Below are 12135 nucleotides of genomic sequence, written 5' to 3' on the forward strand. Positions count from 1 at the left end.
TATTTCCTCATGCATTTTCATCAACATACATATGCCTTTTTATCTGTCATTGTTCATTCTGTAACATATTCATTGTAAGTACTTTTCTTTTACTGCTAATTGTACACATCCATCTCTTGGAATGTGCTCTCAGAATGCATCACAGGAAACAACTTTGATGCTCTTTATGCTACTGTTTTATCATTACAGACTCACATGATCTCTCCTCTGCTGAGAGGTAAGCATCCTTAGAAAAACATAGGTCTGTGGCATGGTAAAACTTGAGAATAATAACGTACCAATGTATTAATAACATATGCAGGTAAAAAAAAATATTGGCAGAAATTCCAGGCCAAGTTAATAAGGCTTGCTATTTTCTTTATTTGGTGGTACAGATTATATCCTTCAAGCCAGATAAAATATCTCCTTACACTAAAGATCAATGGTACTCAGGTAGCCAGCCATATGAGGGATTTTCTTTGTTTTGTAACATCTGAGAGCAATTTATTGTTGTTCAGTCACGTCTAACTCTTCATGACCCCATTTAGGGTTTTCTTGGCAAAGATACTGAAGTGCTTTTCCATTGTCTTCTTCAGCTCATTTAACAAATGAGGAAACTGAGGCAAACAAGTGACTTGACCAGGGTCACACTGCTAGTAAGTGTCTGAGACTCGATTTGAACTCAGAAAGATATATCTTTTTTTTTTTTTTTACTCCAGGCCTATCATTCTATCCACTGTGACACCTACTTGCCCAATTTGTTGCCAACTAAGTTTAAATATTCAGAGAACAGAAATATGTAACATGAAGAAGTACCTTTTTTTTTTTAATAAAAATGAAGAACCTGCCTCAGTTGGCCAACTGTTTAAAAGAGCATAGTGTTGGGAGTCTTTTTTTAATCCTCCTCAAAATGAAAGTTATATAGTGTAATGAAGGGAGTACCAGTCTTGGATTCAGAAAGATCTAGGTTTTAATATTGCCTCTGACATATACTGTTTGTGGGACAGTGAGCAAGTCACATTTCCAGCTCCTATCACAGTCTGGCACGTAGTAAGAGATATCGTGTGTGTGTTTGTGTGTATGTGTGTATATGCGTGTGTGTGTATAGGCGTACATGCATTCGTGTGTGTGTGTGTGTGAGTTTCAGCTAGGTGGTACAATGGACAGATTGCTAGGCTTGGAGTCAGGAAGTCTCATCTTCATGAGTTCAAATCTGACCTCAGACACATACTAGCAGTGTGACACTGGGCAAGTCACTTAACCTTGTTTTCCTTATTTCCTCAACTGCAAAATAAGTTGGAGAAGGAAATGTAGTATCTCTGCTAAGATAATCCCAAATGGTGTCATAAAGAGTCAGACATGAAGGAAAAATGATTCAAAAACATATATATGTACATATGTATATATACAAACACACTATATATGTTTATGGATTAATATATCATTATCTAATAATTATACAATTTGTACTATATATGAATTAATTGTTTAATTAGTTGTATATATATATGTATGTGTGTGTATAAAATTTAACCCCTCTGTGCAGCAAGCAGCTCTCTTAGATTAGAAGGGGGTGTCCCATCTCCAGTCATCCTGATCTATATCTTGCCACTAGACCCAGATGCCTCCAGAGGAGAAAGTAAGGCTGGTGAGCTTGCACAGCCCTCCCTTATTAAATACAATACATTTGCAAGTCATCGCATCTGCTTCCTGATGCCATGGCCTTCTTCGAGTATGAAGGACAAACTACAAGATTAGAAGTTAAAATAAGTTGCAGATATATATCCGTGGACAGGTTCCGATCCTTAGATTTTCCAGGGGATCAAATCTGTATAACAGGGATAGGAGTGGGGTATTCAATATTATCAATATTTTCATCTGGTACCATATATAGAAAAACTGACTCAGTGAGTTTAGAATGCATTTTCATTCGTAGGGAAGAGGTATAAAAATTTCACATTGTAGCTCTGTAGGGAAGCTTTGGTTATTAAAGGTTTTCTGGGGAGAAACAATTACTTCATCTATTTACTGAATATTGTTTGTTTTTATGTTTCATGAAATGCCCCCTGGGCCTCTTACATGTTCCTGGAAGAACCAATTTAAGAACAAACTATCCAATTAGCTCCACATTGTATGATATATACAGTTGGCATTATTTGAAGTTAACATATTTGTGTCTAAAGCCTCTGTTTTCTTACTAAAGTGTCAGGCCTATGTCTCACCTCCAAATCATAAAGGAGGTTTGTTAGTTTAAGGAGCTGCATTTTACAAAGTAAAGGATTTCTAATTCCTATCTAAAATTGCTATTACTTTCATGTTAGTATTAAAAAAAAGTTAGATAACACCCAGAGGGCAGAATAAGGAAATAACTGAAATTGGCTATCTCTTATGTTCCCAATCCTTTTGCTACCCAATTTAGGACTTATAAATTATAGATGAATTTAGAAGTAGATCTTTAGTCAACAAGGAGATGACTCCAGCAAGCTTTAGTATCTTGCATATGGTAGGGACTTAATTACTATTTGTTGAATGAATGAATTAATAAAATATATAATACTTTCATATTTACCTAAGATTCAGTGTCCATAGATTAGTTTGATTATGCAGAAAACAGACACATCTGGGTTTAAAAAAATAACTATACTGTACTTAGTTTTGTATATTTCATGTTGGATGTTCAATAAATAAATGCAAATTCCATTTAGTTTTAGCTAGTGATTTAGAATAAATAGACTTATAATAAAATTTACTCGTCCATTGTCCTCTACTAAAGTCCTTATTAGATTCTTCAGCAGAGTATGAGAGTGCTCTTACATTCTCAAAGACTATGCCTTTGTGGAACACAATCTCTGGTAGATTTACCAAGCTGGAAAATTTTTGAATACAGGACAGATAATGATCTGTCTACCTTTCATCCAGCAGTCAGCTTTTCTAAGAGACAAAACGCTTATCACCAGGAGACTTGGCAAAAGATGAACTTTTCAACCATGGAAATACTTGGAAGTTCATCTATGAACATAGTATTTTACATCTACATCTGGAAGAACTTAAGTTAACTCCTCTAAACACTTCGTGGTACAGATAAGGAAACTGAAGCCCTGGAAAATTCAGTGATTTACCTAAGGTTATTCAGGTAGTGTCAGAAGTAGAATTTGAACCCAAGTTTTCTGAATTGCAAAGCCCATGATATTATAGTGGCTGTGTGGTACATTCAAAAGAATATTGTTTCTGGAGCCAAAGGACCTAGGTTCAAAACCCGCCTCTCATTTTTGGACAAGCCATTTCAAATATCTGTGGTATTTGATGTGCCTTCTTGCTCTAGGTCTGCAATTATATGAATTATTGGACTCAGATAACCAGCATCAAGTTACCAATTATAGTCTTCTTAGTCATGTGAACTTGTGCAAATTAAAAGTATGTAACTTTATGTGGATCTCAGCACAGTGCTGGGAATATAGTAAGAGTTTAAGAAATATTGTCTTGAACCTATCTCAGCCTCAGTTCCCTTATCTGTAAAATGGAGGCAAGAATATTTGCAGTGACTACTTCAGGTTTCTTGTGAGAGAAAGTCTTTTCTAAACTGTTGAACTCAATATCAGTGAAAGATATCATTTTCATTGTTCTTTATCCTTTTGCAAATAACTGGTCAGAATCTGGGGTAAAATTTGTGGCCATGTAAGGATTTCTAAACACACTGAGGAAAAGATCTCGTTGGACCATAGAATGAGGGCTCTGGAATTTAGCTGATCACAAATAATAAATAATATTTCATTGTTTGAATGTAAAGAAAAGATATACTTTGAAGAGAAGCATATACAATGAATGAGATTTAAAAATAGGCAGAAAAATTGATAAAAGTTTCAGTGAGGTGACTCTGTAAAAACTGACCCTGGAGTCAGGAAGACCCAAGTTCTCATCTAGCTTCACCTACTTCCTACCTTTGAGACCCTAGGCAAGTCAATTAATTTCTCCTACCTCGAGTTTCTTCAACTGTAATAATAGCACCTACTTTCAAGGGTTGTTGGGATGATCAAATTAAATAATATTTATATCATCCTTCATATAGTACCTGACTCATGAAAGGTGCTCAATAAATACTTCTTTATTTCATTCATTCCACAAGTGTGTATGATATGGCTTCTATGTACAAGATGCTATGGTAGGTCCCTGGAAGATATTAAGATAAATATAATGTAGTGTCTGCCCTCAAAGACCTTAAAATTTTAAATGATTTGGTGAGAAGTATATATGAGCAAATGGATCAGAGGGCTTAAAATATTTTGTTTGAAAGTTTACAGTGGGAGATTTCCAAGAAGAATGCAGAGTGGGAAGACATAAAGCAACCTACCACCTTCTTACTCTTCTCAAAAATAGCAATAGAAATGAAAAGGCAACAAAATTACTAGAAATACACAAAATGATATTTCACAGGTCACACAAATAAATGTACAAACCAACAAGGAACTACAACATAATAAAAAATTTCATGGATTAAAAAAATATGGAATAAAAAATGCCAGGAAAAAAAAAACTATTGAAAGAAGCCCTGCAGATTTTTTTTTCAGCACACAAAAATGAATAAGAATGAGAGTCACAGTTAAAAGGGACTTTTAAACCATCTCATGTAGACCCCACTTGGCTAAGAATTCCTTCAATAAAGTCACTGACAGCTAAAGAAAAAACATTAGCATAAATATCAAAGGATGAAATAGGGACCTAAATGTGAATGGGGAATTTCAGGACTAAATAGTGATCAAGTCAACAGTATAGAAAGACCCATTATAAAGCTTTTAAAATGGATTTATGAAAAATAAGATTATTTTATCAGAGCACAGAATAGCATAAAGAATAGGAGAATTCAGGGGAAATTGAAATTACTTGACAAGGAAAAGACTTGGGAGCAGTGGAGAAAAAAATGTGATGATCTCTAAGACACATTAAGAAGACATGATTTAAGACTTGTATAGCTCCCTAAAAACTGATGAGCAAAATGGTCTGATCCCTGTAGCTTTAGGAAATCATGTAATATTCCTTAGGAGTGGACATGAGATACAGTTTGCAAATCAGCGGTATTCCTAGGACAATAGACATGAACCCCAAATTCAGCTCATCCCTTATATTAAACCACAAGATTATATGTAAGTGGCCCAAACCAAAGGTATTATATACATTTTGTAAATACAGTTCTAAGGTCAAATACACCAAATTTATTTTCTGCTTCCTAAATGATATCCTGAAAATTAAGAATTATGGAGCTCAATTCCCCAAATCAGCTCCTTAAAAAGCTAAGTTTTGCTTCTGAAGATAAAAGAGGGGCAATTAAAAATGAAGATGACTGAAAAATTCATCTAGAAAACACCCAATCTCAGACAGCCCTTGATTTACAAAATGAAAGAGCACCAACCTTCAGAGACACCCCTGTGTCATTGGTCTTGGTGCTTTAATCAATAAGTGCATTATAACAACTGAATCTTCCTTGCCATGGTGTCTAGGCCATCACCACAGAGGTAAGGAGACTAAAAATAGCGGTATAGATTTATTAAATACTGAATGACCCAACTGAACTCAAGGAAGACAAAAAGAGGAAAGAAGGCAAAAATGGACATTATGGGGTTTAGTTTGTTTTTTTTTGTGGGGGAACAGAGCAGGAAATAAGGGTGAACCCAATAACATTTCCAAACTCAATTACAAAATATGTCTTTTGTTAAGCAGTAGATGAGTGATGATCATAGTTCCTTTAATTTGCATTTAGAAGAAACCTCAGAGTCTGTCTAGTCCAATACCTTCATTTTGCTAACTAGGAAACCTAGCCCAGACATATTTATCCAAGATTATACAGTCAGCTTCCTCCTTTAATCCCCCAGATCTTTATGGTTCAATAAGGGCCCTCTCAGGACAGAATGCTAAGAAACTTGGAAACCAAGGGTTTGAGGTATCCTAGTCTGAGCACGACTATTTCCAAGACCCACGCATGACATTTCCCACCCTCCTACAGCTTATTTGGGGAGCTGTCGACTTTTTGTCTCTAGATAGAGAATCTCATAGGATAAAAGTCTCCCTTAATGGTCTCTTGTCATGCTGGGAGGCCAGAGTTGACAATGGGTTTTGCTTATGGTACCATTTCCTATTGCCCATGGCTGATTTTTTGCACAGTTCTGGTATGGATACAATCATTTGTTATAATTTCTCATTAGATTTCTTAATCATCATGTCTAGTATAATTACTAAGTTTTTGGTGAAGTAGATGTGGGGGAACTAGCCAGCTATATTAGTTGATTTTAAGGCAGCCATCACAGTCCATTTTCTATCACAAATTCACTCTGGACATGAAGAAAAATACTTTGCTTTTCAACATTTCTCTATCATACCAAATCTGGTGCCAAGGCTTGTCAATTTCACCTTTCAATATCTCCTGCATAGATCTCCTTCTTTCCTCTGACATTGCCACAACTCTGGTACAAGGGCTCATTACCTTATGCTTGGATTATTGGGATAGCCTTCTGGGGGGTCTGCTGCCCCAAATCTCTCCTCACTCCAACCCATCCTCCATTAACTATCCCATTCCATGAACTCCAATGGCTCCCTATTGCTTCCATGATCAAATGCAAAAATTCTGTTTGACATTCAAAGCCTTTCATAAACCAACTGCCTCCTACCTTTCCAGTCTTCTTACAACTTACTCCCTTACACCTCCTCTTTGATCCAGTGACACCAACCTACTGGCTGTTCCATGAACAAGACACACCATCTCTTGGCTCTGAGCATTCTCTCTGGCTGTCCCCATACTTGAAATGCTCTTTCTCCTCTAACCTCCCTGGATCCTTTTATGTTCCACCTAAATCCCACCTTCTACAGCAAGCTCACACAACATACAGTCTGTGGGCTTCATGTGGCCCTCCCTCCAAAGGATTTTTGTCAAAAATGTAGAGTACCAACTGTGCATTCTCCTGTTTGTCACATGCCTTATGGTTGGCAACCAACCTTAGTCAAGTTTGTCTCTAGTCTAACCTATCTGGACCCAAAGATGTTTAGCCTATTTTAATTTTGACACCTACTTACTGCCAAGTTGTGCAGGTTTGCTTCACAGGGAACCTTTCCTAAGGCTCTTAATTTCAATGCCTTCTCTGTTAATTATTTCCTATTTATTCTGTTTATTTCTTGCTTTGTATGCATTTGTTTGCAAGTTCCTTGGGGATAGGGACTGTCTTTTGCCACTTTTTGTCTCCTCAGTGTTTAGCTCAGCACTAAAACATAGGTGAGACTGAATATTTTTAATTGACCTTGATTTTATTGTGTGAAATGAATATTTCTCTCTTACATTTAATAATTAGTTATTATATTAGGACCAAGGTTTTCTCCCTTTTGTACTTCCTCATCCAGAAACCAAAGTGTGGGAAATCTCTCTTAGAAATTTTCCCAGACCAAGATCTAATCAGGCAGTAAAAGAAATATCAAGTTTAGGCTAATGAGTTTTAGGCTAATGCTCATTGTATTTCCTCAGGCAGGTCCAGGTTTCTCCCTATTATCAAGACAGATGAAATGAAAATTGCTGTGTCTTTGACCAAGATTTCAGTGACCTAAGTCAAATACCCCAAGACCTTCATTTTAATATAACCCACATCTCTCATTGTGTTAACCAGTCCAACCTGATTGTCATCCCGCAGGAACTTCTACTAAACTGTGACCCCACCGGCATTAGGGGTCTTTGATCTGAGAGAGATTGCCAAATGACCTGCATTTTATTAATAACCTGCTGGCCTTAATAAAATGATTAAATTACTCAGAAACTATGTATCTCAAACCTTTTTTTTTTTTAAATAATCAGCACATTACCTAAGTTCTTAAAAGCTATTCCTCAGAAAATGCTAGGGGTTATCTTGAGAAAGGAACCCACAATACATGAGCTGTATAATGATTTTTAGATGGAAAATTTGAACAGCATAATAGTTCTTTCCCACCTTGTTTTGAAAGTATTCTAATTATTTTAAAAATTACACTATTTTTCCAATTTTTCTCATTTGAAGACATTACAATACAATGATCCCATTGCTTGGAGATATGTATCATGATGAGTGCTATAATCAAATTTTATTTTCTCAGGTATATTTAAACTTTTGTAGACCTTCATATTTCCTTTTCTATTATCTCACTGATACTTATTTTTTCAGGATAACTATTTTAAAGGATGGAGGACTCCAAATAGCCAATGTAACTAAATTGGATGTTGGGACTTACACTTGTCTGGCTGAGAATCAGTTTGGGAAAGCAAGTAGCTCCACACACTTGGTAGTTACAGGTATGATGTTCCTTTTTTACAGTTTATTTTTATTTCTTTTCTTCTTTTTTTTCTTGTTAGTTTTCAACATTTGCTTTTATAAGATTTTGATTTCCAAAACTTTCCCCTTCTCCCCTCCCTTTCCCAAGAGGTCATGCAACCTGATATAGAAGATAAATGTACAATATGATATTATTCCCCAAGATGACAAATATGTCTTAAAAAGCATAGAAAAAGGGCAGCCAGGTGGCTCAGCAAGTAAGAGCACTGGCTCCAGTGTCGGGATGACCTGGGGATCAAATCCGGGCTCAGACACTTAGCACCATACCCAGAAATAACTGGCCATGTAACCTTGAGCAAGTTACTTAACCCCAATTGCTTAAAAAATATATATTAAAAAAAGCATAGAAAAAACATTAACTAATAAAAATTTCTGTAGTTCAGTCATACAAAATGTCTTGTGAAGGAACCATTTGTCATCAAACTGTATTGTGTCTATTCCTCCTCCCCCTGGTAGAACATAAGCACACAGAAAAGGCTGTTTTTCTTTCTGTCTGTATCTTCCCAGAACTGTAAGTAGTCCTTTACATCTAACTTTATCTACTTTATAAATATAATTAAATTGAATTTTCAAACGGGAAGAGGGGTCAGATCTTCACTGTTTTCCACTATTGCATAATATGAAACATTGTTAAGTATCCCTTAATTATGTATACTTTAACAATTTTCTTTTTTATTTTATTTTATATTTACAGAACAAAGCAAGCATTCCCATGATGTAGTACAATAACATAGATGATTGTACATAAATCTGCAAAATCTACTATGTATAACTTGCTATTCCTTTCAAATATTCAGCAAAACTATCATTTAAATTTCTTTTTTCTCTTTTTTCTTCACTCACCCACCCCACCTTAGAGATAGCTACTGTTAGACACAAATAGGTATATATGTATATAAAATTAGCCTATACATACTTCTTTTTATCAGTTCTTTCTCTGGATGCAGATAGCACCTTTCTTCATATGGCCTTTATGGTTAATTTGGATATTTTTAATAGACAAAACAACTTATTCACTTAAAGTAGTTCTTAAAATATTACAGCTTCTTCACAGTTTTCATGTATATATTTCTATTCTATCATTTAATGTTATACCAGTTGGATTGTTTTTCTTTATGTTGTCTGTTCTATTTAAGCTACCTGGCAAACCTGTTCAGATTTCATTGAGAACAGTTGAGGATGTTCTTAGTCAAGCAATATTTTTAAAGGAAAAGGACAGAGCAAAAAGGGAAAGAGAAGAAATGCATGCATGGACTTTTATCCCGTAAAACAACTGTAAATTGTTACACCTAAAATTCACCATACAATGTGAAGACTGGTGGATTTAAAAGTAGAGAAACTGATAAAAAATCTGGTCTTTTACTTGTAAAGAGTAAAACATTTCACCTTACTAGGCCTTGGTGTTCTCATTTAGAAAATGTCATGTTTGGACTTCCATCTATAAAAATCATTCTGTTTTTACTAACCTATTAACCTTATTTCCTTTTTGAATGAAGTATTTTAAATTCTTAGTAACCTGACATCTATGGATTCATTTAAAGATGTGCAGAATATATTCTCTCCTTACTCCCACCACCTGTCAAAACTACTAAAACATAGGGTTACCCATTGCCTATCCTATGACTGTGATTCTGTGAATCAAAGAAAATAACTTATTCACTTGTGACTATGTAATTTTCATGCCTAACTTTCATTGCTATCTTTCCTTTAGTCATCAATTGCTTGGTGATTTACCAGTGACAATATCACTATTTCATACTCTAAATGTCTCAATCTTTACTTTTATCTGTAATTCAAGGAAAACAAAGAAGCTATTTGGGTGAAGCCCAATGAGAATAATGTTACTAGATAACAGGTCATCTGTCTGTACAAGTGATAGTCTGACAACTGTGACTTTATGAATGTTTGAGCATCTGTGTTTTTGTTTTGGTTTGGTTTTCTAGAGCCCACAAGAATAACATTGGCGCCATCCAACATGGATGTTTCTGTTGGAGAAAGTATAATCCTGCCTTGTCAAGTTCAGCACGATCCCCTTTTAGATACAGTGTTTACTTGGTATTTCAATGGAGCCATCACAGATTTTAAGAAAGATGGATCTCATTTTGAGAAAGTAGGTGGGGTAAGTTATGGAAATTTACTCATGCTATTAATATTGTATCAGGTGCATATGTATTTCTGTATAAAGAACTCTCATGGGCTTTTTGTTTTTTATTCAAATTTTAATTTTGCTGCAACCATTGATTAGATGAAAACATTGCAACTAAATGATGCATTATGTTTCCACACATGCAGGTTTTAATTTAAAACTGTAATTTCTTTGAGACCCAAATGTGGAAAGGTTTGCTTTTTAATGAAGGTACTCCTTGAGAGCAGGAACTAAAGCTTGTGTAAATTTGTGTCTGCATTAAAACTAGTAGAGTGCTTATGAGTAGTGGAGAATCAAGGAAGAAAGAGGGGGTAGCAATCATGATTTCAGACAAGGAAGCTGACAAATTAGACAGCATTGAAAGAAATTGAGAAATGTCATAATGCTTATAAACAAGATGGATAATAAATAGATAATGAAACATCAATGTTTAATATATGCCCTGCAAATGGTATAGGTAAGAACACATAGGAAAAGACAATAAAATAATAGGGGGGGAATGGTCAATAAGACCATTATTATCTACTCATGCAGTTCTATTCATGGAATGATTGGTAGAAGCCTGTTGAAAACCAGACATGAATACTTTGAGATCCTGGAGTATCAAACTGTATTAGGAGGCCAAAGGGAAGGATATGAGACTGAAAATAAACTGGAAAGGACCCTAGAGAGAGAAAGAGAGAGAGATGACATAACCAAATTGAGCTGCCCAGAAAACTGACTCTTTGAGTCATAGAAAGGCCTAATGTGTAATTTTCATTCCTTTCATCTCTAAATTTATGACTACCAAAAAGACCAGGTAAAGCAATAACTCACAGAATCTCAGAATATGAAGAGATTATTGTGTCATAGATATAGAGTGTAACAACCTCAAGGGAAAGTTAACCCACTCTTCCTGAAGTTGCCTAGTTTTCATTTGGTTAGTAGGCAATTCCCATTAGTAGGCAATCTTTACATCTGCCAGGCCAAAAGTTGACTCTAAAAATGAGCTCCCTAGAGCTAGAATTACAGGTGACCTCAGACACCATCCATTTCACAACTATCGTAGTTTTATTTTTAGACAGAGGCCTAGAGAGGTTAAGAGGCTTGCCCAAAGCACTATAAATAATAGTATAAGAGATGGAATTAAAAGCAAAGTTCTCTAATTCTTAATTTTGTGATCCTGCTATTGCTATTAGTGATATTCTCTGAGGCCAGGATAAGTCAAATCCCTGTTCCACATGATAATCCTTGAAATATTTGTATATAGTTAGCATGTTCCTTATGAGTCTTCTCTCCTCTAAGGAAAATATCCCCAATTTCATCAGCCTGTTCTTACAGAGGCAACTGGGTGGCACAGTAGATACAGCCTTGGGCCTAGATTCAAGAAGACCTGAGTTCAAATGTGGTCTCAGATACTTACCAGGTGGGTGACCCTGGAAAAATCACATAACCTCTGTTTACATTAGTTTCCTCAAGTGGAAAATAAGAATAATATTGGCACCAACCCATAAATGAGAAGATAATATTTGTAAAGTACTTAGCATAGTACCTGGCCTTATATAGATGCTAGCTAGCTAGTAATAGTAGTAGTAGTAATATTGATGGTGGTGGTGGTAGTAGTTTATCCAATAAGTATTTCCTAGTAGTAGTAGTAGTAGTAGTAGTAGTAGTAGTAGTAGTAGTAGTAGTAGT

At 35.4% G+C, this 12135-nt stretch overlaps 1 protein-coding gene across 2 annotated transcripts in view; it reads left to right on the forward strand.

Moving 5' to 3' along the window:
• The window catches only part of CNTN3 (contactin 3), a 449736-nt gene that overhangs the window by 376969 nt on the left and 60632 nt on the right, over window positions 1–12135 (forward strand). For both annotated transcript variants that reach the window (XM_069084081.1, XM_069084082.1), the window contains 2 exons: window positions 8148–8275; window positions 10259–10434. In XM_069084081.1, coding sequence (XP_068940182.1) covers window positions 8148–8275; window positions 10259–10434 — 304 coding nt within the window. The remainder of the gene's footprint in view (window positions 1–8147; window positions 8276–10258; window positions 10435–12135) is intronic.

This window comes from Petaurus breviceps, unplaced genomic scaffold (assembly GCF_028583685.1).
Source record: "Petaurus breviceps papuanus isolate PSGF00001 unplaced genomic scaffold, PetGlider_PUasm1.0 174, whole genome shotgun sequence".
NCBI lineage: Eukaryota > Metazoa > Chordata > Mammalia > Diprotodontia > Petauridae > Petaurus > Petaurus breviceps.